This window comes from Paroedura picta, chromosome 12 (assembly GCF_049243985.1).
Source record: "Paroedura picta isolate Pp20150507F chromosome 12, Ppicta_v3.0, whole genome shotgun sequence".
Taxonomy (NCBI): domain Eukaryota; kingdom Metazoa; phylum Chordata; class Lepidosauria; order Squamata; family Gekkonidae; genus Paroedura; species Paroedura picta.
In genome coordinates, this window is record NC_135380.1 from 13,288,757 (window position 1) to 13,316,231 (window position 27,475).

The window sequence follows — 27,475 nt, forward strand, 5'->3', positions numbered from 1 at the left end:
TCAGTGGAAGCAGTTCACACATTCAGCTACAGAAATCAAATGATGCATGGACCGCTCCTTAGATATTCATATTTACCTTTTAAAATGTAGTCAGTTAGCAACGTAGGGACCTTTTCATTGTCCTCCTTCATTGCAAAAAGAACTAGGGAAATAAATCAGAAGAAGAAAACCATTATTCAAAAGAGCAGCAGGTTCCTATGGGGCCTGGTAACACAGATATACCACAAGGTTACTTAGTGCCAGCCTGGGTTACTTGGACACAGATATGATGTTTCTCTGCAGAACCGTTTTCCTTCCAGCGAAGGAAGCAGGAGACCTGCATGCTCAGGAGGCCCTTGCGTGGGGGTCAAAACTCATGCAGCATTCTGGCTCAGAGTACTGACATACAATGTGTGCAACTGCTATGACAGGAACAAAAATTCCTGTTGGAATTCCAACTCTCAAAGGCTGAAGAGCCATCTTTGGAAATGTGTAATCAGAGGCTGGATAGCCATCTGACAGAGAGGCTGATTCTGTGAAGGTTCAAGGGGGCGGCAGGTTAGAGTGGATGAGCGATAGGGCTGTGAGTGTCCTGCATTGTGTGTGGGGTTGGACTAGATGACCTAGGAGGTCCCGTTGTGCTGTAATCTCTATGCTTCTATGACTCTATGAGAGCCCTGCACCATATTGAATCTGGCAATTCTGTTAAGAGATTACAGCACAATGGTTCGATTTAGTCCTGGTCAAAACAGGGATCTTTCGCTATGACACCCTAACACAGGGGTGGTCAAACTGCGGCCCTCCAGATGTCCATGGACTACAATTCCCAGAAGCCCCTGCCAGCGAATGCTGGCAGGGGCTTCTGGGAATTGTAGTCCATGGACATCTGGAGGGCCGCAATTTGACTACCCCTGCCCTAACCCATACAGGCATCATTATGAAAGAAATGGGAAGTCTATCTAGAATGGTAAGTTAAACATACAAGTTACTTCATGCTCTGTTGGGAGCAACTTGGATACTAAGGATTCAAGGGACGGTCTTTGGAAGAGTTGGCTGGTCTTTGAATGCTATTCAGAAACATTTCTTCCAGCTCGGTAACTGATCTCATCTAAATATATCTTATAGTTGCATCACCGTGTGATGTAGCTTTGCCCACCAGTTAATTAGGCAAAAAACAAACAACCCACAAATTTATCCCTAGTAACCTCTTTGCCAAGGCTTTGCCTTGAGACACAAATTGTCACTTGCACAAAACTCTTTATGTGCACAAAACAGCCATTCATAGCACTGCGCTCTTTTCAGGAGGACTGAGCCAGTGTTTGTTCCCGCTGCTTCAAAACACGGTTGCCATGGAGACTCGGAAGGAGACTGACGGTTCTCCCAGAATGCACAAGGACCTGTCACAACATCTCAACCTTACAATTTTTGTTCCTCAAATTGTTCAGTCAGAGTTAGAGGCGAAATTATCCAGCCAACTTGGATGTTTGTGAAATGGCTTTGAAGCTCCAAGTTGTTCTGGAACATGCTGAATTTTGAGGGCAGGAATTTGGGTGTTAAGTGCCACCCAGAAAATGAAGCGCAGCAATTTGAGAGCAGATATACATAAACATAAAACTAGCAACAATTCACGGGAATTTCAAAACAGAAAAGCCAGTCACTACAAAATACAACCTTGAAAGAGCCTAGCGTTTATACCGGCTCCCGTTTTGGCCCACTCAGTCAATGTGGGAGTGTAATTCAAACCCAGGTTTATGTAAATCAGCAAATGTGAGCATTCTCTATTAGAACTCTGTTCCCAGAGTACAGCCGCTGAAGAAAAGATGAGAAGGATGAAACTTTCAAATATTGTAAAAGATATCTGAAGGGAAAATGAGATTTAACATTCTAACACGATTACAATGAAAGAGTTTCCACTTCAGAAGGGTACCTAGTCATCAATAATTCCAGTTTAATTACGGAATACATTGTTTAGAAAAACTGTGGAAATTTCCGTGCCTGTAGTAGACAAGGCATACTGGAAATAGTTTAAATATAGGGTTCACAGTCACATGGCTATTGCCTAAAATGAAGATCTTGTAAAAAGAATCAAAACAACGATAGCAAACTGGAAATTTTTTTCAAGTTACAAAAACAAAGAATCAAAAGGAACCACATAATACTTTGTGACAGCAACAATAGCAACAACATTCATTTTTTAAAAAAATGCCCACCCGCCTTTATTACCAGAAAATCTTCAGCGCTTTGGTAGGCCTCTCAAGAGGAAGAGAAGAATTAGTTGGCCTACTGCATTCCAAGTCTTGAGTGACAGAAGGTACAGGTGCCTACTAAAAATCTGGGCCCACTCTGATTTCATTTAACATCAGACATGTCGTAATGTACCAGGTGTTCAATGTGTCTTCCATGCCCACAGATTACCTCACCACTATCTTCCAAACTGTTAGCCACTGTTGTCTCTATCTTGAGAAACTTTGAGGATATATTATACTGGTGGCTCTCAAAGATTCTATCACACTTCTACTTCCAAGGGAATGGATTTATCTCACTATATTCAACATAGCAAACAACCAACTTACTGTTTGTAAGCATCTGTAAGTCTTCAACTGAAGGAGGCACGCTCTTCTTCTCATATGGAATAACTGTGTTCAAATACTGGAAAGGAAAGAGAACAGCAGTTATCAGGTTCGCTGTTCTTTCTGTGAGGAACAGAAATCTGCAGCAACCACCTCCATCGCTCCCAAAGAAAAGCTTCTGAGGCAACTCCACCATTTTTCAGCAGGGGAGCTGAATGCTAGCTCATGAATGTGTCCAGATATCAAACTTCTAACATCCTCATTGGCAACCTTTAATGTCCTCACTAAACCACCTTCACGGAGAGTCTTCAGAATGTAGACTGTTCTCTATCAAAGAGTAGGTAGGTGGTGATGCTCTGTTGTGGCTTGATTAGGAATGATCATGACATTGACTCAGTGCCTTCATTATCACCAAACACTAAGGGTCCTGTCCACCTGAGTTTCTCACTTTAAACCTTTTAAAAAAATCACTTTGCTGGAAGAACCAAGTGGACTATTGTTGTTGGAGAGATGGAGTAATGAAAAGATGGAGGTTGCCCTCAAACAATCAGACAAAGAAATGAAAACACAGGGTTCTCAAAGAACAACAAAAAAACTCCAAACTGAAGCCCAGGAGTCCAGTAAGGCCCCTTAACCAAGCATGGATTAATTCTGAAGATAATAGTTTCCTTAAAAGCAAAATACGGTCTTCCTGGCTGCCAAGACTTGGGTGTCCTTGGTGAGGGGTCCGTTCCCCAGTCATTACCATTTTACCCCCCAGTACTCATTTTACCGACCTCGGAAGGATGGAAGGCTGAGTCAACCTTGAGCCGGCTGCTGGGATCGAACTCCCAGCCTCATGGGCAGAGCTTCAGACAGCATATCGGTTGCCTTACCACCCTGCGCCACAAGAGGCTCTTACGGTAATGCATACACCAGTACAATTTGCATTTTCATCCTCATAGGATATTGCACCCACCTGCTTATCAGTTGCTGAGTTCCCAAATGTCTGCCGGATACTGGTCTGCAGGATATTTGAGATTCCTTCCATACTGAACCTCTGAACCGAAAAGAGGGAAAAAAATACTTCAGGGCTTTCTTTTGGATTGTTCGTTTCAGCTACAGGACTGTCTACTCAGACGTGGCAGCAGAGCCTGCTCCCTCCTGTCTCCCCATATGCACGGTAAAGAATTTTTGCCCCCCGTCATGCCTTTGTGCATTCATGGATGCGAAGGCCGCGACTACCCTCAGCTCTTGGCCTGAGAAGTCCACATTACAAATTCGGTATCATTTGTCCAAGCAATCACATGGTTTCTGAAGTTCAATACATTTCTTCCTCCCCAAATGGAAAGCTGGCAGAAACCCATGACTGAATCACAGTTTTGTCTCAGTGAATGCTGTTATTAATGGCTCCAAGCAAGGACTCTGATGGGGCAGCTGGCAAACCATACCAGCTATGTGAATATAATTCCACTGCAAATATTTCTCAGACTATGGGCTGGAATCCCATAGACTCCTGGTGATGATGTGGGCAGAAGATACAAGAAGCACTATTGGGGGGGACATTGACCAATTTGTGGACCATCTACAACTTGCAGGTCACTTGAATTCTTGCCAAGAATAGTGTGGGCTGTCATAGAATCATATAAATGTCCTCCCAGACATTTCTTAAGTGCTTAGCAAGAGTCCAAGTCCAGAATCAGTTAGAACAGAACTGTTCTGCTGTGCCTCATCTGTCATTTTCCAGGCATTTATTCTTGTTTCTGTGAAGTTTAGCCCTGCAAAGTTCTAGTTTTTTAAAAGAAAAAAAAACAACTACAAAAGCCTGAAACCATCTCAGCACTGCCAACCCAAGAGAAACAGTCATACTTCTAATTAAACATGTATAGGCTTAGGCAGTAGGAGACGTGCAAGCTAAATATGGGGACCAGTATCTTAGGTAATCTTGCAAAGCTGTACACATTGGACAGCCTATTACTGGGTATGATGTAGCACTTGCTTCTACTGGCTGGTGCTGAGAGACTACAACCACACAATCTGACAAAGCCTCCTTGCCCAAAGAGCCTTAAAACCCCCATTTCTGAGCGAAGCTCAACCACTCTACTTTTAGAACCCTCCCAAGGAAGGGATGTTGGGGCTTCTCACCCACCTTCAGAGGCATCTGGGTTGCCCTTTCTATTCGGCTGCTCTGCAGGCTGAGGCCTTTCTCTTTCCTCCTCCTTTTCATCACCTCTCTGTGCTCCTTCTGCTTGTTCTGGACTTCGATCAGCACCGTGATGAAGGAGTTCTTCACCTCCTTCTCGAACTCCAACTCATCCCGGCGAGCCAGCTGTTGCACCAGTTCCTCTGAGTAGTCGCGGATGGCGCCTTTGACACGATCCAGCAGGTCCAGAAGCTCCGCATCAGACATATGCCCCAAGCCTTGGAAGTATCCCAAGAGAAAAGGGTTGGCTACTAAGCCTGTCACTAGGTTGCCAGCTGAGGGTTAGGAAATATATGGGGATTTGGGGGGTGGAGTCTGAGGAGGGTGGAACTTGGAAGGGGAGGGACTTCCATAGGATCTGCTGTCGTAGAGACCACGTTCCACGGTAGCCATTTTCTCCTGGAAATTGGTTATAATAGGAGAAAATCTCCAGCTACCACATGGAGATTGGCAACCCTACCCATTGCTCAATGAAAGAAGTGTTAGCCATCAGTGTAATCTTAAACAGAATGATACCATCCTAAGCCAACTGAAGTCAATGGGTTCAGAAGGGGTGTTAACAGCTTAGGACCACCCTGCCATTTGCAAGATTTTTCAGTCACTCAACTAATAAATTTAATCTATCTACGTTTGTATTACAAGATACTTCTGGGAGGGAAAAGGCATACTTACCCCATTTAGAGATCAGTGAAAAGCATTTTAGTTGACTAAAAATTATCTCTGATTTAATCAAGCTGTAGATTTTTTAAAGAATATTATTGTAAAAACAGGAATTTTAGAAAAGGTAGGTGATTGTTGGTATAATATTCTGGCATTCAGAAGACAAGCTGTCTTAGAAGAGGCATTCTCCCATGTGTAAGAGGGGATGGGGAACACCTTTTCTAGGACAGTGCCTGACACTTACACCCCCACACTGACTTGCTTTGTGGGCTGAGAAGGATAGCTGTGCTGGGGTGAAGGTAAAATCTCTCTGCCCTTCCATTGACACAGCCCCACCAGAACAGGCAGGAAGAGTGACTTTCTCCCCTTCCCTCTCTACTCCTCTTAGAGTGGAGTAGTCCATCCTGGTGGATCACTGGAGGCTATTAAACAGGAGTCCGATGGCATCTTAAAGGCTATGGCCCATTCTGCACACGTCGGATAATGCACTTTCAATACGCTATAGAAGCAGATTACCCTGTTCTGCACGGGAAAATCCAGCTGTAAAAGCACACTGGAAGTCAATTATCCAACGTGTGCAGAATGGGCCTATGTTTCAATTTGGAAGCAGAGCTCACTTCATCAGATATACTGGAGTGTAAATCCATCAGCCTGATTTATACATACAACCAAAAGGTGAGGATGGGGGGCATGAGAGCAAAGGTTAAGAAAGAGGGGCCGGTTCAGAAGAGACCCAGCAACATGTACAACAATAAAGAAACACTGGACCAATTAACTGGGCCATCGTTTTTAGAGGGGCCCTGAGAACCTCTCTCCTGTGTCCTCACCTTCGCAGGACCAATTATTGTTGAGGGTCTGTGATAACGCCTGCATCTCTTGCAAAAGGACCGAATCGGCCTGACTGCTGGTTTCCCCAGCCTCGTCTTCCTCCAAAATCTCTTCTTCCTCTTCAGGGTCTGGCGAGTTCTGCATCATCTCCTCGATTTCTTCAATAACCTGTTAAAAGAACGGTAGAATCAAATCACGTCAGAATGACGTCCAGCTCCAACGCTAAGAAACCATGGACGTAACCATGGAGACACCCCTTTTCCAAGGGCGCTGGTGCAAAGAGAGCAGCGGATCGTTCCTAAGAGCTCGAAGCATCCCTTTTCGGGAAAGCTTCATGGTGTAAGTAAATCGCCTGCAATATTGTACTGCGTATATTATTCAACCAGAAACGCCAGAGCAGTTTTCAAAATAGAGATTTAGAAGAGACGCAGCAAAACGTTCAACTCAGCGGCTGCAAATTGTGACTGATGGGCGGATATTAAAGTTGGGGCACGTTTTACTCGGATGTTATTTACATAAGAGGCTTTCAGGTAACCAAGCATAGCAATTTTTTTTTGCTGCAGCAGCCCTGTCGACTGTAAGGAGGAACACCGAGAATAGAAAACACTGAATAGGGCCAACAAGATTTTAAAACAATTTCATGCTTGGTTGACGCAGACTCTATGGGCACGGAGGCGGGAAGGTCAAATGGAAAACACTGGAATGATCCCCCCCCCCAAGGGTAAATTTGACAACCGTGTATTGAAAAAATGAATCGCCATGGGCTTAACTTGAATAAAGCCATTACTGTCCTCAAAAGCCAGCATCAGGAGGGCCTCAAATGACACCAGCCACTGCAGGTCCGCCAGTGGAACTCCCACCATATCCTCTGGCCCTAAAAAATGACCAGGGTGGAGGAGTGGTATGGATCAAAGAAGAAGAAGAAGAGTTGGTTCTTATATGCCGCTTTTCCCTACCCAAAGGAGTCTCAAAGCGGCTTACAGTCGCCTTCCCTTTCCTCTCCCCACAACAGACACCCTGTGGGGTGGGTGAGGCTGAGAGAGCCCTGATATCACTGCTCTGTCAGAACAGTTTTATCAGTGCTGTGGCGAGCCCAAGGTCACCCAGCTGGCTGCATGTGGGGAAGCGCAGAATCGAACCCGGCATGCCAGATTAGAAGTCCACACTCCTAACCACTACACCAAACTGGCTCCACCAACAAAGTTGTGGCACTGGGGACGGGAGAATCTGATATACCACTGGGATGGTTTTAGTGATTCTGGGGCCCAAACGTCCAGGGTGGGAGAGACTCAAGAATCACTGACACCGTCACCATGCTGTCTCGATAAGGTTGGTGCTTGCAAGGTGACCACCAAACCAGCTGACCCTTCGTCTTTCCCTGGGGCAGCTGCCCTAGGTGCCCTGTGGGTGAGACTGCCCCTGCATGCCATTTCCTGAATGAAAATGCCCCCTTTGGGGGGTTGGGGGTGGAAAAAGGACAGATCCCCATGTTTTAGGAAGAAGAGTTGGTTCTTATATGCCACTTTTCTCTACCAGGAGTCCTAAAGTGCCTTACAATCGCCTTCCCTTGCCTCTCCCCACAACAGAAGCCCTGTGAGACAGGTGAGGCTGAGAGAGCCCTGATAATACTACTCGGTCAAAACAGCTCTATCAGAGCTGCGACTAGCCCAGCTGGCTGCATGTGGAGGAGGAGCGGGCAATCAAACCCAGCTTGGCAGAATAGAAGCTGACACTCTTAACCACTATACCACGCTGGTTCAAACAGTTGTGTGTGTTCTTCTGAATGGGATAGGGTGTAAGGTGATATTTTGTCTGGGTTCCAACGGTGGCTCCCATCAGCCCTTCGTAACAGATCACATGCCCTAAGCCATCCAATAGGATAGAGGCTGCAAGTGCCATTTCAGTCCTATCCCCACCCCCACCCCAATTGTGAGTCTACATACTGGAAAAAAGCTAAAATTTGGTGTTAAGTGGCATTTTTATTCCATAAGCGTATTCTTTCCAGTGTTATCTGTTGTGCATTTCATAGGGAACCATATTTTAAGCATAAATTCCAGAGTCACTCCAGCAAACACTCTTTCCTTGTTTTTGTCTGAATACATTAATACACTATTAATGGCAGATTAATTATTTCGCTCACTGTGTACACAACCTGAAACAAGAATTAAATATAACGTTCAGATAAATGTCTAAAAGATTTCAGGATCTGCTCTGCTTTGTTCTCTGCACCGCCTTCAAGAATTAGCCCCCAGTGTTAAAATCAGGGGAAACACAACAATAAAACGCATATTATCAGGACACAACGGAAGCCCCTAATGAACACTGAACTGGTCTTTAGCGTTACAAGATCCTTTTACTACACCCAGTCATGGAGATACCAGCTAGGATGCTTCAGAGGAAATGTGCAAAGCTGCCCTTGAACAACTCCAGTGAGCACATGGCAAAAAGCTTTTGCAGCAAGATATGTACTGACGCATCATTAAAAACAGTCAGCTCATAGCACAGAATACCTGGCACGGTTACAGCATTGTAAACTATAGCCTGTCAATGAGGAAAGAATTCCCCGCTTGCATTTCCCTCGCCAAAACGCAGCATTTGAATCCCATTTACTTAGTAACTAGAGACACCGCAGAGCTCGCGAACACCTGGAAATCCTGTCCCTACTCCAGATATGCAAAGGAAGGATAAAGTAACATGCACATATTCAGAGCCATTTTCACCTTTGCCTCTTTCCACAATGGAAGCAGATTACGTATTTTGCAGGAAGTTCTAAGCTTCACGATTAATGTGGATCAGAGTTTGGCCTGATCTGTGGCTTGATTTCTAAAATCCTCCAAATTATGGGATGGCAGGATGCTAAATTAGCTGCAGATTTGGGGGCTCGCTTACTCCTTCCCCCATTTTTGGCTTCCCTTTCAAATTCCCCTTTAAGCCACCTGTAGCATAGCGTTACTTCTAAATAAGTAAAAAAAAAAAAAAATAGTTGCAACCTTCCCTCTAAAATAAGGTGACCAGATTGTCCCATTTTTGTAGAGACATCTGGGGGCACCTAGCAAATTGTACTTATGTTGCAAGTAAATATATATATATTACAATACTATTTTTGTGTTCTATGCATTCTATGAAAATTTTTGTTGCTCCATATAGACCAAATTTTTAATCAAGAACCCCCCGGTCAATGGTGTCCTGCTTTACCAATGTTACAATCTGGTCACCTTACTCTAAAATAGAATCAAAACCACAGTTTCCAATGCTAGCCAAGCCTGCCTGTTGAGAAACTAAAGGGAAACAGGAGGAACATGAACCTGTGGCTTGTTTCTGATGCTCCCATCCCCAACTATGACTTGCAAGGCAGCTTTTCCTCCACAGGCTACTCATCCATCTCTTTCTGCGCACTTTTGGCATGGTCACTTCACATAATCTGCAAAGTAAGGTTCAGCAACAAACATAGAAATCTGGGGCTCTGGCCTGGTCAGGGGAGAAGCCCTCATCATATTCATTCCAATTCAGTGTTATTGGCTTTGCCCACTGTCACTCTTTCAAAAAGGGAGATTCGGGGCTGTATTCTTACTGTCTTAAAGGTAAAGGTAAAGGTATCCCCTGTGCAAGCACCGAGTCATGTCTGACCCTTGGGGTGACGCCCTCTAGCGTTTTCATGGCAGACTTCATGGCAATACCAGTGCCTTTCCCAGTCATTACTGTTTACCCCCAGCAAGCTGGGTACTCATTTTACCGACCTCGGAAGGATGGAAGGCTGAGTCAACCTTGAGCTGGCTGCTGGGATTAAACTCCCAGCCTCATGGGCAAAGCTTTCAGACGGCTGCCTTACCACTCTGCGCCACAAGAGGCTCTTTTTCCTGTCTGTCTTACTCAGACAAAGTACTCCTTCCTGTCTTACTCAGACAAATTTCAAAATACCAAGTGGGCATTATTCCAAAACATGCCGTGCTGTTGCTTGTTTCTTTTTGCCTGAAGAGATTCGGTACTGACGGACAGCAACACCCTCCGTCATGAGAAATGAAGTACAAAATGGCAGGAGGCATGTACAGTTCTAAAGAGTAACAACCAGAAACCAGAAACCATGACTGTGGCCGTGCTTCCGTGGAGTCTCAAACCATTAATGCTATCTGCAGGATTCAGACAATTTTACTTACTCTCTTCAGCAGCTGATGATTAAGGCTTTAACCCGATCTGAGAGCCTTAAGTGACAGGGGATTCACATGGAATTCTTCCGTTGAAAGATCTAGTTAGGAGTGGCAGTTGAGGACTAACAACAGTGGAAGAGCAAACTAGGCAGTGAGAGGATCAAGAAGGATCCTGAGTTAGGAAGCCTAGCCCATCCCTAACAGGTTTGAGGGAAATAACTCCTAGAAGACAGAGGTGATCTATAGCTAGAAGATAAGGAAGGAAACTGGACCTTGTAGGAATGTTCTGGCCTTCATCAGCTTTAGTCTCTGTGAGATTAAAACTTGCATTTCAGGTGGAGAGCTACACTGGTCTGAAGCAACAGAACAAAGATTGAGTCTAGTGCCATCTTTAAAACCAACAAAGATTAATTCCAGGTATAAGCTTTAAAGTTAATGCTGAAAACAATGGTGCAAAGAGATCTTCCTAATAAGATTTGCTATAAGTATAACCACACTTGAATAATTGTTAAACGCTTATTTACGTGGTTTTAATCCTTGATTTTGGAATTCTGCATCTTGACACATCGTGAGCCGTGCTCAGTGATGGAGACAAACTTCTTCATAAGTAAGCACCTAATATACGTTGCAACCACAAAGAAGTCCAAGGTCATCTTCAGAAATGACGAGAGTGTATTTGCCACAAGGGGAATTTAAAAAGTTATATTACCTTACAGGAAAAAGAGAGGAAAACGTCGCCAATTGATTTAGGTCTGTTATCAAGCCAACTATCTTCCCCCCCCCCTACAAACAATAAACCCCCCAAACTCTCTCTGCAAAACAGAAATGCCACTTAAAATGGTGTCACTCTGCAGCAGCTCCATGAACTGGGGACCGTTGCCATGGAAACCAAGAGAGTTTCACAGGTGCAGCCAAGAGCTGGGGAACAAGCTTCACACATTAATGACTGATTCACGCCAAAACCTGAGAGACGAAAGAGACGGTCTCAGTGGACCAAAGGCTGGGCATTCTAGGCAAGGCAGATAGCACAGGATTCTAAGAAGACATGCCCATAAATCTAGCACTCCACCTTGGGCATTATCCAACTAATGCAAAATCTCATTTGTACCACAAACATTAGCAATTTTTGGATTCCAGAAGAAACTCTGAGGGCACTGGTTATCCTGATATGGCTCAAGAAAGCTGTTTCACATGCACCATACCCCACCTGTCTCCCACTGTCTGCTAGTGAAAGTAACTTTGGGACTTCCAGAGCTAAACAGAGCTACAGCCTTCTAACTCTGCTGACTTCAATGAACTCAGGGCTGTACTATTAATATGCTACTGGATACAGAAGGGTATCTCAAGAGACCAAACGAAGATGATGCTTGATAAAAATAATAATTAACAATTAATCAAACAAGTGGGTAGGAATAGCAATGTTGACAGAGATGCTAGCAGGGATGAGTTGGAGCTGTAACATTTCATTAGGAGTACAGTCTTGAAATCCTTTACTTTGGCAAAACATCAGCTTCAGCGTTTCTCAAATGCTATTGAAGCTTCCCTAGACAGAACTTCAAGGCTTGGAGAGTAGCAGAGATGCATACCATAAACTTCAAGGATGATTAATGATTTATGCCACAAGAGTTGCCCTTTGCATTCAGAAAAAGAGAGGGGCAATTCAGTTGCGCGCATGTGCATTAATGTGCTTTCAAATATCCCATTTATGGCTTTTTTATTTAAATGTTGCATTGCACCAATGTCTCCAGTTCATCCATAGGCTTTCTTCAAGCAGTCATTTTTTTCTCTTGGCGATACTGTTTGTCCCCCGTAGAGCTGTTTTCAACCATATATGAGCTGTCAAATGCTATAACAGAATTTACACCAGTCTCATAAGAAATATATGGTTGCATATTGATTGATACCTGGCTGTTTGAAGCTGTTTTTATTGTGTTTTCAGATAAATAAACAGCTACATCTTCAGGCATTAAAGTGTGCAAAACCATGTGCCAAATGTACACATACCACCAATGGCTGCTATGGGGCAGGAAGAAAGCAATGTAAAGAGATATAAGTAGGAATAAACCTGTACACATTTTAAATTTGTTTTCTGATGCCTGCAACAGCATGGCATTTGAAATCACTCAACAGCCCTTTTCAAATGTTCTATGCACGTGCAATGAATGCACACAAGGGGGAAGCAGGTTTACAACCTCCAAACCCATGCACGATCATTGGAACATAAGTGTGGAGCCTCATTGCATAGGGTTTTCCCCATCCAACTGGGTTGCTTGTTGCATGGAGAAAGGTCTCTGTACCCAAATTAATCAGCTGCCCAAATACTGTTATGACCAGCCCATAAAATAAACATGCTAAGTAAGGGAAGGAGCCGGTGGTACGCGTGGCACAGCGGACAAGCATCACTGCTTTGCTAGCCAATAGCTACATGTTGACCATGTTGCAGAGATAAGCCCATTTTCCTGCCAATGTGGTGGGAGAAATATAGCTTCTTAGAATTTCCATCTTCAAGGCACGGCATATACCTGATCTGCTGTGAGTAGAGGCTCCTCGTTAATACCAGAGTCGTTTTCACTCTTCTCATTAAGCTCTTCTTCTTCCTTCTCACGGATCTGAAGGGAAAAAAGAAAACAACCCAACCGCATTCTGATTGAGTAGCTGGTATGGGCTCAGAACGTGGTTTTGTCTCCACTGATCTTTTACCGCGCAGACGACCCAAATATTCTGTCTTTAAAAAAAAAAGAAGACTTCTAAGACTCCGATAAAGGATCCACAGCATTCTGCAAAATCCAAATTGACTAATCCCTCGAGATGCAACGCAAGCCCTGCATGCAGCATGCTTTGATGGTTCTGCATGCCCTCTCCCTGAGCAGAGAAAAGAAGACCTTGAGGAGGGGGAAGCGGAAAGGGAGAAATCTGGCAGAATAAGACCTCAGAAATGTAGGCAACCCCCCATGGAAGGGATGAAGACAACCAGCTATGACTATGCTCTACAGTGGCTCAGAAACACGTGGAGAGAAGCAGTCACACAAAATGCTGATGGTGTGTTTTCATCCCGTCAATATTAAAATAAGTTCTGCCAGTTTCTGCAATGTAACTGTCAATATATGATTGTAGACACACGATAAAGCTCCGTACACAATTACTATAATCATATAGGAAAGGCCCTAGACTAGAGGACACTTTAAGCAACACATGCATTAAGAAGTACACAGCTTGGGTTAAGAGTCCCTATCCTGGGTCCCCCCGGCAGTTGAGTATGGGTTATGGATTCTCCTTAGTTCCAACACATGCAATGCTCAATTCAGGACCATGGAGACAGGAGCCCCTTCATCCCCCCTTTTTTGCTGTGGCCTCAGGGGTGTGTTATTTGGCCCATTGGGGACACCCATAGGAAGATGTGTGACCTTCTCTAATACGCTAAACAGTACACCGCAGGGCTGTTGCAGGCCAGAAGAATAGTGCAGAGGGAAGGCTGAAACCTCTTCATCATGCATGCTGCGGTCATGATCCAAATCAGGCACTGTGTCCATGGCAATTGAGGAGCACCCATAACTCACTGCCCTGACTTGACCTGAATAGCTTGATCTCAGAAGTTAAGTTGGATCAGCTCTGGTTTACACCTGAGATGGAAGACGACCAAGGAAGGCCAAGGTTGCTGCACAGAGGCTGACAATGGCAAGCCATCGCTGAACATCTCTTACCCTGAAAGCTCTTTGTGGTCTCCATAAGTCAGCTGTGAGTAGACAGGACTTTCCACCACCGTAACTTACAAGTATCTGTTATACAGGATGGGAACCCAAGATCTGGCTTCTGCACTCTGTAATGTGTGAACTGGTAGACACTTGACTATCTCATTGAGCGCCTTCACTTTTATGATACCACTACCATGACCTTTAAGATCAAACAGTGAAACTTTTCCCAAGTCTTCTTTGAATGCTAAGTTGCCATTAACTTAGCATTTTTTACCTACCTCGAGTTCTTCCCAGGAGGAAGAAGAGTTGATTTATATACACCGCTTTTCACCACCCAAAGGAGTCTCAAAGCGGCTTGCAATCGCTTCCCCTTCTTCTCCCCACAACAGACACCATGTGAGGTAAGTGAGGCTGAGAGAGCTCTGACAGGACTGTTAGGTCAGAATGAGCCCAAGGTCACCCAGCTAGCTGCAGATGGAGGGGCAGGGAATCCAACCTGGCTTGCCAGATTAGAAGCTGCCCCTCTTAAACCTCTACACCAAGCTGGCTAAGCATACTTTAAATAAGACAATCAAAACCTTGGATAGAAAGTGCTGGGAAAGACTGCTCAGAATAGGTAATACTGACCTAAAGGGAGCAATTTCTGTAATTTGTCTTGAGTCACAGGGCAAGGTGGGATATAAAAAACTTCCGGGAAGATTTAACTAGCCACAGGGAATGAAGAATCAGCAAAGAGGGACGACTAACTCCAGGATTCAGTAATTCCAGGAGGTACCACAGAAAATGCATATATGGATTGGATACCATTGGTAATATTTCAGTTTAAGTACTCTAAAGTCCAGTATAGCAGGGGTAGTCAACCTGGCAGGGGCTCGTGGGAATTGTAGTCCATGGACATCTGGAGGACCACAGGTTGACTACCCCTGCAGTGTAACACAGATCTCCCCAGACACTGCCTAGAGCCCCAATTTAGAAGCCAAACTGAAGTACAAAAAGTATCATTTCTGGATTATTTTTTACAAGATCTTGGAATCTGTCCTTGTTACCAAGAGGTCGGTGCTCAGCCTTCCAGCTGGTAAGCTCCATTCCATTCAAGCCGAAGTGCCAGGAAGTCTGCTCTTCCTGTTCTAGTTTTATTTAGGACATTAATCAATATTTGCTTGTATCATGGTTTCACTGGCCCCAGCAGTTTATTTGACCGAATTGCTGCGCCGGATGATTAGTCTGTTCCTTTGCGGCTGAACTTGCATAACACCAAAGGGAGAGATTGTTGTTGCAGAATATGAAATGCATTCTAATCTTTCTCTTGCTTTCCCTTGTAACATCACTGTATACTATCGTGCATAATCGCCTCTCCCATGAACAAGGAGGTCTGCCTTGGACAGGGTGTTAGATGCCGGCAGTTCTGTGCGGTCTTTACATAGGAGATGACCCCCTTGCATGCAATGTTCATGGCTGCTTCCAACACCCAGCAAGATTGGATAGCGGCCCAAGACCCATGGCTATTTGAAGAGTGCACTGAATTCTGCCCCGTGATCCATCCACCCTCTCTACTGCCGAGTCCTGAGAAGCCAGCATGATTAGAAGTGAAAGAACAAACAGGCCACTTTGGCCTGGGGTGGGGCAGGGCTGGGGTGGGGCAAGGTTGTTCTTGTAGTGCTTCCAAAAGCTTAGAGATGGACCTGACAGTAACCAAACGAAACTCTATGGAAATACACATTCACGAGAACATGTGCTGGATCGCATCAAGAGCCTATCAAGTCTAATGTCCCATTTCAGCCAGAAGCACCCTGGAAGTCAACACAAAGCGTATGAAACAAAACGCCTTCTCCTGCTGTCACTAAAAAGCAGCTGCTATATTGTGGATCCCCTTCTTCCTTCCTTCAGCCATCACAGCGGACAGCCCCCCCCCTCCCTGAATCTGTCTAATCCCTTTTTCAAATCATCATTAGATGCTGTGGCAGGGAATTCCAGAAAAGAATTACACCTATAAAGAAATATTTTCTTTGGTCAGTCCAGAATCCACTCCTAGGCCAGTTGTCATCTCCTGGGATGACAACTCCTCTCCAGGAAACACAGATACGTTTAGCTGGAGAAAATGACTGCTTTGGAAGGTGGATTCTACAGCATAAGATCACACTTTAGTCCCTCCCTACCCCAAGCCCAGCTCTCCTCAGATTCTGCCCCCAAACTCTCCATGTATCTCCCAACTCCACCATTCCAGTGTGTGATTTGTAGTCTCATGGGTAACATTGCCAGCCTCCAGGTGGAGCCAGTAATGACTGGGGAAGGCACTGGCAAACCACCCCGTATTGAGTCTGCCATGAAAACGCTAGAGGGCGTCACCCCAAGGGTCAGACATGACTCGGTGCTTGCACAGGGGGTACCTTTACCTTTACCTTTTAGGTGGAGCCAGACTACAGAGACCAGTTCCCTTGCTTTGGAGGGTGAGACTCTGTGCCCTGATCCTCTTCTCCTCAAACCCTTCCTTCTGTAGGCTCCAACCCACAACATCATTAGGATTCTTCCAACTTGGACTTGACATCCCTACTTCATGGGAGAGGAGTGGGGAAATTCCTTCTGTTCTTTCCCCAAGAATGTGCAAACCTTTCAGAAAACTCATATCAGCTGCCCCAGTCCTTAATTGCTCTTAAACGAAAAAGGCTGTCAGCTCTTGAGCCTCACTTTGTAGGGAAAGCTTCCACTTGACCTGTGGCCTTCAGGCAGGAAATGCATCTTGCATCATTAATCCCCTCCTCTGTGGTTCTGCATCGCAAAGAAGGAAGATTAGTAATCGCGGAGAAGCTGGTTTTCTGGGAAGGGGTTCCTGCCCTTACTGGTTTTTCGACTCAAGAACCTCTGTGAACCTTCCAAGCAATCCCCAGCATTCTCCGGTATTCAGTCCGGAAGCCACTAACCTAGAGGAAAGGTTATTTGGGGAGCAGCGGTAGCTTCTTTTGAGGGGAGCATACAAATAGTGTGTTGCCACTCAGCTACAGGACATGAAAACCGGGGGGGGGGGGGGGATTACTTGGAGCAAACTAATTACAAACTGGCTAAATAGGACTGTGTCAACTGAAAGTTCTCAGCAATAACAACAACAAAACCCCTTCTGAAAATGCAGAAACTGAAGCCGGTTTAGTATTCAGGATTCAAGGCAAAAACAAAACATTGGCACCAACACAATTTTAAAACTTTAACCTCAACGTCCAGAGGGCCAAAGGTGTGGCCTGATAGTAGCTTTACTCAACACTATTTTATCTATTCAAGCCCCCTTGGCATTCCTCACTGAATGCAGACAAAGGGTTGTTATAAGATCATGGACTCAAACATTCTCCCCACATTTGTTTTTTAAACACTTAATCTGATGGGCAGTTGTGAAGAACCTGAAAATTTGCACATTGTTTTGTGTTATTTCGGGCTGGTTTTCTTCAAGGGAAAGCATGGCTCTTGTTTTTGGGTTTTGATTTGCATCCACTGAACTTTAACTTTTAACTGAATCTGGTTTTACCTGAACACAGAGTTAGTTTTCACAGAGCTGCCTTATACCAAGTTAGGCTACTGTTCCTTCCGGCTTATTCTTGTCAACTCCTGTTTGCAGAACCTCTTCAAGTTCCGCACAGAGAAATGTCTTGCTAAGTACTTGCAACATGGGATTCTGAAACTAAAGCTGGCAGGGATTGAACATTGGACCTTCCATGGAGAGTTCAGATGTGTTCCATCAAGAAGAAGAAGAAGAAGAAGAGTTGGTTCTTATATGCCACTTTTCTCCACCCGAAGGAGTCTCAAAGTGGCTTACAATCGCCTTCCTGTTCCTCTCCCCACAACAGACACCCTGTGGGGTAGATGGGGCTGAGAGAGCCCTGATATTACTGCTCGATCAGAACAGCTTTATTAGTGCCGTGGCAAGCCCAAGGCCACCCAGTTGGTAGCATGTTGGGGAGTGGAGAATCGAACCCAACTCCGCACTCCTCACCACTACACCAAACTGGCTCTCAAAGAAGCAATAAATGGGTAGATAGATCCTACAAATGGTGAGGTAGGTTTTCACGCAGGCTTCTGGCTTCCTCTGGAGAAAGAGCAACACTCAAACTAACAATCATTCTCATCTATATGCCTTTCATTATCCTTTCATCGGCCAGTGGACAGATCATGACTCAAGGGTCTTCCGTCACAGACTGTAGAACTATTTCTATCAATAGTGCATCCCATTAAAAGCTAAACTCCAAGTAAGTTGTTTGATAGACATCTAGCATTTGTGGTCGAAAACAAAACAAAAAACAGGAAGCTTTTTGGATCCTGAGGAAATGGGAGATTCTGTTACACTCACTACAAGGTCAGCGAGTTTGCTGGCTTCAATACAAGACAGTGTGGGAAGAAAATGTATCATTGGGGGGGGGGGAGGGTTAATCAAGGCCAGTTCAAAGATTTCATCCTCCTCAATTCTCCTCGGGTGAAATGACTATTAAGTAGCAGAAACGCCATCTGCATCGAGATACTATGGCTCAGAGGCAGAGAATCTGCTACAGACACAGAAGTTCCTACAATAAATATCTAGCCCCCCCACTTTAGAAAACTCAGATAATGGGGAGGGGGAATACTTTTCCCTCCCCGAGATGGTCAAGAGCCACTGCCCACCAGGACAGATAACGCTGAACTAGATGGACCAACCGTCTGACCCTATTGCAAGGCGACTTCATATGTAAAATATCAGGCGGTAACTGAAACATTCAGAAATTACATGGTACAGACCTACAGGGACTATACCATGTGAGAATGCAGGGGGAGCACTTGCATTCAACCAGTCTTCATTGGCAGTCTTCAAGCAAAGGTTGGATACATACTGTTCTTGGATGCTTTAGGATGCTTTGGGCTGATCCTGCGTTGAGCAGGGGGTTGGACTAGATGGCCTGCATGGCCCCTTCCAACTCTATGATTCTATGATGCTAAGAACATAAGAACAGACCTGCTGGATCAGACCAGAAGTCCATCCAATCCAAATTTTCCTTCTCCCCGTGGTTGCCCCTGCTTGTCCACCTCAGGAAGCGTGTGGGGAAGGAAGCACGGAGAAAAGAGCACCAGACTCATTCACACTCTCTCACACATGGGACTGGAGAAGGAAATAAAAAGCAGCAGAAGCAGTTCCACCTCCCTGCCCCAGCCAAGATAGCTTGCCAGTCTTCTCCCAACCACTAAGAAAGGAAGAAGATGGCAGAGCCCTGTCTTGAGCCTCCAAGGCAGGTTCCTTGTTGCAGGTTCCTTTCTATTTTTCTGCAGCAATTGCTGCCAACCGACAACACCAGTGCTCAGTGCTTGACCCCTGGTAGCCTCCTGGCTGCCCAGATCTCACAAGTTTGAACCTGGACAGAAATACCTCCAAATGACCTCTGGACAGAAATATCTCCAAATCACAATTTACAATCCAAACCATGGGTCTCCACAGACAGCTAAATGAAACCTAACGAGGTGTCCTTTCTACAAAGTCTTTATCATTTTTCATCATCTGCAAAAGCATCTAAACTACCACCTGTCTTCACGCAGATGTGACCAACGTGCTGAAAGAACCAGGCCCACCACAAACCGCTACGAACCACCTTTCCCCATTTCGTGCTCATTCCTAGTTCCTATTATTTACTATTGCTGTTCTGCGCATTTTGGAATTCAGGCCGAGTGTTTAAGTTGGATGTTGCGCTGGAAACAATTTTGCTGCATTGTGGTTCTCCCCACAACAAAAATTGTTGTTCCTTAGAAGGACGCGCTGCCATTGTGACAACTTTGCAGTTTAAGACTGGCTTTGGAGTGTGAGCATGAGGATGGAGAAATAAATGCTAGAGTAACATGTGACCCTTGGTTTCCAGTTTGATTCAGGGAAGCCTCTGCCTGACATTCCTGCTGTGCTGGGCCTGCAGAACAGGGAAAAGGTAATGATATGGTGGGTGAGGCTAGCCATTACTGGCAGTAGACATTGTATATTAGTTGAACAAGAAGGATATTGCAAGGTACTACTGATCTTACCTCTATGTTTGAAGCTGGCACTAATATGGATTACTGTATTCATTAAAATGAATTACAAGCTGCCTTAAATGTTAGTTATGGTAAACAGGCAGGGTAGATTTCTCTTTTGTCAGTAATTTAAAATCTATTAGGCTCCGTGCAGGAATGGGACACCAGAACTGCATTCCTAAAGGCTCACAGCTCACCCATTTATTCTCATGCTGTGTACTTCAAGCATTACAAAATACTTGTTTTTTCACCTACAGAGAGCCTAATCCCCATGTATTCTCTGCAGAAAAAAGGATGCATTTTGTAATGCATGAAGCACAGCATGTGTGCAAATGAATTGGCCAGCTGCTGCCTGCCTGTATATGCTGCCTTATTTGTGTGCCTCTGGCAAAAAATACACACACCAAGTCTTGTACAAAACAGATACTCCTATTCCTATTTGTTTATAATATCTATATGCTATATTTATATACCATATCCTCAAAATGTCCCGGGCAGAGAACCACTGTAGAATATAATTTCAGAGGGTAACCCACGTTGGTCCTTGGAGAACATGTCGTACTTTGGAGACCACGAAACTTTCAAGGTACAGATTATCTTTAATGGCATTAACACTCTCACGGTATAAGCTTTCCAGATCTGTCTCTCAAAAGCTAATACCCTGAAACTCTTGTTTGTATCTAAGGTGCTACTGGAATTAAGCCTAAGCACAGGTTTAATTCCAGTAGCACATACTAAGGGCCATTTCCCACGGCTTAAAAATAGCACAATGGTTGCTAATTGAAAACGCTACTAATTTGGCATTACCCACGACGTCGTAGACAATCTGCAACACTCCTGAAACCGATCAGCAATAAGCGCTTCGTTTTAGCGCTTTCAGGGGAATCCAGAAAAGTGGATTCACCCTCCGGATAGCGATACACTCCTGCAACCAATCTGCAACACTAGCGCTAAAGACCTGTGCGTTACCATTGTTGCGGGTTCTTCAAAGTCCCTCCTCCTGAGCCTGTCATCCAAACTTCCGGCGAAGCGATCGCCATTTTTTTTTCTCGGAGCGAGCGGGGATAAACGCACCGGCGAGCCTCTTTCTGTTTAGAGGCTTCCCTGGCTTCATTCCTTCACCTTTAGTCACTAAGCACAAACCACATAAAAGCCCGTTTGCTGAAATAAAGTCCCTTTATTTTTTACACATTAATTCAGCCCAAAATCGGGGCCGTGAGAGGGGGGGGGGATTTTTTTTTTATCACTCGAGCCAGCGTGCCAACGATCATACAATCAAACGACAGCTCACATTAGGCAGCTGGATGGGTCTCTCCAGTGCAAGGAATCTATGTAGATTCGTTGCTATGGGTCTGTTTTTTTTTTAAAAAAACCTTTCTTAAAGGGAAAGGGGCTGTTTGGGAGCATGCTAACGGCTGCCCATTGGCTGCTTGACGGCCAGGGGCGGGACGAGCTTGGCAATAGCGCTTCCTTTCTAGCGATTTCTGCCGAGACCGGAAGCCTGTGGGAAACGCTAAAAAACGCAACTGATTCCACTACAAAGCCAGGTGTGCAAAACGACGAATTCCACTATTTTAAATGGCGATTTTTCATTCCGCAAACAATTTGCAACAAAGATCCCTGTGCGAAAAGGCCCTAGCTTTCTCATTGCCACGATAGTTCATTCCTTGCACAGAGCTTTTCATGCTCAAGAACACCGAAAAACCACATCTGCCAACTGCATCCTAAAGTGGCACAGCCCTTAGGATCACATCAGGTTTTTACCACCTTGTTCCACTGCAGACAAAGAGAGTCCAGTTGGGAAATACTGGAGATTTTGGGGGTGGAGGCTTTGGAGAGGGGAGGTATCCTGCCACAGAGTCCACCTTCCAAAGTGGACAATTCCTCCAGGTGAATTAACCCTTGTTGCCTACAGATCGGTCAGAAGAGCAGGAGACCTCCAGACGCCACCTGGAGGTTGGCAATCGTAGAGTCATCACATCCACCACAATGTAAAAAGATTCATAAATGCAAAATATGAGCAGCATCTTATCAACAGAAATGCAACACTGCATAGAATATAAACCCTACACCAGGGGTAGTCAAACTGCGGCCCTCCAGATGTCCATGGACTACAATTCCCAGAAGCCCCTGCCAGCATTCGCTCAACGTTCATAGACATCTGGAGGGCCACAGTTTGACTACCCCTGCCCTACACTGATACAAATTCACGAGGGGGAAGGGGGGAATTAACAGCCTAATTCTAAAATGTAATGTTGTTTTTGTATAACAATCACAAAAAATATGAATTGGTGCTTTATTTAAAAGGGAGGGCCAAATAAACTGAACCGTGAGGGTTGAGCATGCCAGAAAATACGATAGGGAAATCTGTTGTGCTGCCGTTTTCGTCATTATTGTTGCCATGGAAACAAACGTCACATTTTGGTGCATTTTGGTGTGTGTCTACATTATTTTAACAAGCTGGATTTGAATTATTAATATTATTTGCTTGTGGGTAATGTTATCGATGCCTTCATATGCATTAGTTATTGATGTAAAACTATCAATATGGTATTACATATTGTAATGTGTTATTGTTATTCATTGGAAAGGAATTAAACCATATCCCAAGGGGCAGGTTTAGGGAGTACCCTGGTAAAGAGAGAGATTAGAGGGAGACAAAAATGCAGTTAAACATTAAAAGTGGGTTCCATGTTCAAAGCTGGGGTCAGAGATGGATTGTGAGTCTGAAAATGTTTAAGACTGCCTTAAATATATAACACAACCCTAATTTTACAGGCACCGGGTTCAGGCTTCATATAGCCTGCAGGAACACGATTCCTTTACGCTTGACTGAAGAAAGAGGTCCTTGATTTCAGAGCCACACATCATGTCGAAGTATGTTTGGACGGTCATTGAGTAATTGTCACATAAAATGCCTGTATCAATTCAATAGGCTTAATCAACAGACTGAATCTACCACTCAGCTGCAAAGAGCGGGAAGCTCACGCCAAGTTTGGCCAAACACTGCTGTGTTTTAATCCAGCCCTTCTCCCAAGGATCTCTGGACTCTCCCTTGCTCTACTTCAGGGGTAGTCAAACTGCGGCCCTCCAGATGTCCATGGACTACAATTCCCAGAAGCCCCTGCCAGCATTCGCTGGCAGGGGCTTCTGGGAATTGTAGTCCATGGACATCTGGAGGGCCGCAGTTTGACTACCCCTGCTCTACTTCATCCACAAAACAACCCTGTGGTGGACAAACAAGGCTAGGAAAGAGTAGCCCATTGGTCATCCAATGAACTTCCTGGCCCAAGTTTTGAACTTGGGTTCTGAGCCGTCATTTAGGACGCTCTGAGCTAGCTGATCGCTGGGACTCACATCCCTTCTCACACGTGTTGCCTTTGAAGGGTGAATTTCAGCACATTCACAACACACAGTTATTTTTTAAGTCTTTGGCCAATGTTGCGAACACCGCATACAGAACCGCAATGGCTGCCAAGGAGCTTTGGAAAGTCCTCGCATGGCTCTCCAAACCGTATGCGCCACTGGGGGGAATTCTGGATAACGTGAAGGCTGCCACCGCCTGCCGAAAACAACATCTCCTTGCCATCTGTTTCTCGTGCTTCCCAGCCTGATTAAATTAGTTCTTTACTCCAGCAAAGCCATTAATAATTTAAGGACTAATAAGTTATTGTTGACTGAGCAGGATAACGAAGCTGGAGGTGGAAGCGGCAATTCCCCCATTCGTCAGCCTGCAAAGCCAACACACAAACACACATTCCACAGTGCGGGAGCAAATCGTTCCTCTCTCCATTGGAGCTGGGGTATGCAGACATCAAAACAGAGACCAAGTGGACGGCTTCACCCGGCGACACCTGCGATGATCAAGGAGAAGAAGGTTCCTGTACTGGCCACTTGGAACATTCTATTCTAGCCCTGCTTGAGGGCGTTGCTGGAGGGAGCTTGAAACTACAGCACGGACTATTCCAGTGTTGTTGGCAGCAAAGACCAAGCAGTGACAGTCAAAGAGTAGTAGGTTGCTATGCACCGTTTTATGCAGTGCTAGAATATTTGCCGTTGGGCACCTGCAGGTGACTATCACTACTCCTCCATTAGATACCACTTCCTTACCAATCATGACCTGGTTTCCTCCACCCACCTCCCTCCGTCACAGCTCCCTTCCTTCCCGCAATTGCAGACATGCTGGAGGGAACACAGTATGGTTTTCTTGTACTCTTATCAGGCCTAATGGGGTCTGGCAATGCTGAAATAAGAAAGTCGCCACCATGTTGCAGGAGAATCTGGTCCAGGTGGAAAGGATGCTCTTGCATTGTGCCTTGACGGTTGCCTGAAGGCACTTCTCCCATGAGAAGGTCAATCCAGGGCTCTCAGCATGAGTCCAACAACATTGACCCTGAACACTGATCTTGACCAGCCTCCTTTTCATCACTTTGGCCCCCTTCCACTGTTAGTTCTCTCACTAACACACATTATCTTGCAAAAGGTTGCATGGAGTCACCTGAGGTGTTTGGAGGAAGAGAGCATGCTCCCCAAAACACCTGGCTTGGCTTACATGAAAAGCTAAGAGATTAATGCAGCTGGGGCTGCACTAAGAGCATCCTTCAGTGGGTTTCTACCCCAGCGCCATGGTGGCATCAAGGCCTCAGACGTATTCACATCCAGTTTACTGAGGACTCAGAGTGCTCCCCTCAGCTTAACTGGGTTACATCATCTTCTATGATTCTATCCGACCTAGGCAGAGTCTGCACTTACTTTGTTTATTCCATTGTCAATCCTGTTGAATTCAGATCGACTTGAACTCGGGTCTTCCTCTCCCCCCCCCCTCCATTGAAAGAGGAAAGTGTTCTGCACGTGGTTAGGGTAGTTCAGAAGGGGGGGGGGAGCCAAGCCTCTTTCTTTTTCTTCTTGAAGGGGGAGGGGGGAGAGGAGCCAAGCAGGGAGCCTGTTTCTTTTCTTGGAGGGGGGGGGAGAGGATCAAAGAAGGCACAGAAGGGAGAAAAAATCCAAGACCGACAGAATTTGAAAGAAATTAGGGGCTTCTCCCTTAAAGGCAAGCTTGTCACATAGCTACCTTTGGCCAATCAGGGCATCTCTACCACGGAGGTTCAAAACAGCCTGCTTTCCCAATCCAGATCTTGAAATATTGAGGTTTAAAAGCACTCTAAGATATAGCACAATAAAGGTAGGTTCACTCCGGATCAATCCTTCTTGCTGCAGAAGGAAAATTTAAATTCGCCCAAAATCAAAACGGAAATCGCATTCTGTGTAGACGGCAGAGACTGAATCGACCTGGGATTGGAATAAAAGCTCCATGCAGTTTACACCATAGACTGAATCAAAATGCTGTTCTGTATTTCTGGCTTGGATGAGTGTCGGATTAAGTTTCTCCTGACAGACATGTTCCCAGCGGTCATGCTGGAGGTGGGCACGTTTTTATTGTTATCTATTAGGAAATGAAATCAGAGTGCAGTGGACTCTGGGGAATGGTAGAGGACAGGAGGGCCTGGAGGATCATTGTCCATGGGGTCGCGATGGGTCGGACAGGACTTCGCACCTAACAACAACAACAAAAAGCACCTTTAAGACCAACAAAGATTTATTCAAGGCGTGAGCTTTCGAGTGCTTGCACTCGAAAGCTCGCACCTTGAATAAATCTTTGTTGGTCTTAAAGGTGCTACTGGACTCTGGTTTTGTTGTGCTACTTCAGACCAACATGGCTACCCACCTGAATCTACTAGGAAATGGTTTGTTTCCTATGCAGCTTGGAGTGGATTATGTACAACTGCATAAAGGTATAACTGTGTTATTTCTTGGCCTTATATTATTATTATTATTATTATTATTATTATTATTATTATTATTATTATTATTATTTGATTTATTTCCCGCCACTCCCTGGGTAGGCTCGTGGAAGGTGACAGTTCTCCTAAAACCCCCAATTAAAACCCCATTAAAAGGCATTAAAGGTAAAGGTAAAGGTGTCCCCTGTGCAAGCACTGGGTCATGTCTGACCCATGGGGTGATGCCCTCTAGCGTTTTCTTGGCAGACTCAATACGGGGTGGTTTGCCAGTGCCTTCCCCAGTCATTACCGTTTACCCCCCAGCAGCAAGCTGGGTACTCATTTTACCGACCTCGGAAGGATGGAAAGCTGAGTCGACCTTGAGCCGGCTGCTGGGATCGAACTCCCAACCTCATGGGCAGACAGCTACAGACAGCATTTCTGCTGCCTTACCACTCTGCGCCACAAGAGGCGCATTTAAAAGGCATTTAAAATCATAACATAACATGGCGGCAGCCAATCACAATCTACTCCCACCTACCAAGGCGATAGAGGATGGGGGGAGGTGATGTATACTTCAGACCCCCCCGGGGGGGCTATAAACTTCTATATTTAAGTTTTAAACCTTTTAATCTGAATTCAGTTAACTTTTGTTTGTTAACGTATCGGTCATCATCATTTTAATTTTATTATGGCACAAGGCCACGGCAATAATGAACTTACTTACTTACTCCTGCAAATGAAATCTGCCACAGAAGCCAAATGGGTGGGCTGGAACCATTTCCCCTGAAGCGGCACAGTCCATGCTGTAGCTCGGCCTTTGCACCACTGTTCATGCAGACGGGCTGAACAGTCCTTCAATTAGCTGACAAAACCGTTTGGGAAGGAGACAGGAAGCTACCTGGGCAGGCTCAATGACAGAGCACCCACTTTGCCTGCAGGAGTTCCCAGGTTCAATCCTCGACATCTCCGGTCACGAAACTGGTGAAGTGAAAGACCCTGGAGAGCTGCTGCCAATCGGAGCGGGCAAGTCTGACCTTGACAGACCGATGGCTTGCTCTTTTCAGGTTTATTTGGTGGGGGAGGCAGAAGAAGAAGAAGAGCTGAGTGTTTGTACCCTGCTTTTTACCAGCTGAAGGAGTCTCAAAGCAGCATACAATCGCTTTCCAGTTTGGTGTAGTGGTTAGGAGTGCAGACTTCTAATCTGGCATGCCGGGTTCGATTCTGCGCTCCCCCACATGCAGCCAGCTGGGTGACCTTGGGCTTGCCACGGCACTGATAAAAACTGTTCTGACCGGGCAGTGATATCAGGGCTCTCTCAGCCTCACCCACCCCACAGGGTGTCTGTTGTGGGGAGAGGAATGGGAAGGCGACTGTAAGCCGCTTTGAGCCTCCTTCGGGTAGGGAAAAGCGGCATATAAGAACCAACTCTTCTTCTTCTTCTTCTTCTTTCCTTTCCTCTCTGCGAGAAAGATGAGGCTGAGAGAGCTCAGTGAGAACTGAGACTGGCCCAAGGTCACCCAGCTGCCTGCCTGTGAAGGAGTGGGGAATCAAACCCGGATCTCCAGATTAGAACCTGCAACACCAAGGAGGCTCAAGGAAAACACCTTCGACCACCTGAGAGCATTCCATCTAT

The 27,475-nt window shown here is 45.3% G+C and overlaps 1 protein-coding gene across 3 annotated transcripts in view; it reads right to left on the bottom strand.

Moving 5' to 3' along the window:
- FEZ1 (fasciculation and elongation protein zeta 1) overlaps positions 1 to 27,475 on the bottom strand; it is a 45,684-nt gene that overhangs the window by 3,304 nt on the left and 14,905 nt on the right. For 2 of the 3 annotated variants that reach the window (XM_077305446.1, XM_077305447.1), the window contains exons 4-9: positions 12,887 to 12,973; positions 6,219 to 6,387; positions 4,678 to 4,949; positions 3,508 to 3,588; positions 2,553 to 2,628; positions 77 to 142 (exon numbers count right to left, since the gene is read on the bottom strand). In XM_077305446.1, coding sequence (XP_077161561.1) covers positions 77 to 142; positions 2,553 to 2,628; positions 3,508 to 3,588; positions 4,678 to 4,949; positions 6,219 to 6,387; positions 12,887 to 12,973 — 751 coding nt within the window. The remainder of the gene's footprint in view (positions 1 to 76; positions 143 to 2,552; positions 2,629 to 3,507; positions 3,589 to 4,677; positions 4,950 to 6,218; positions 6,388 to 12,886; positions 12,974 to 27,475) is intronic. The other variant, XM_077305448.1, reaches the window with a different exon arrangement.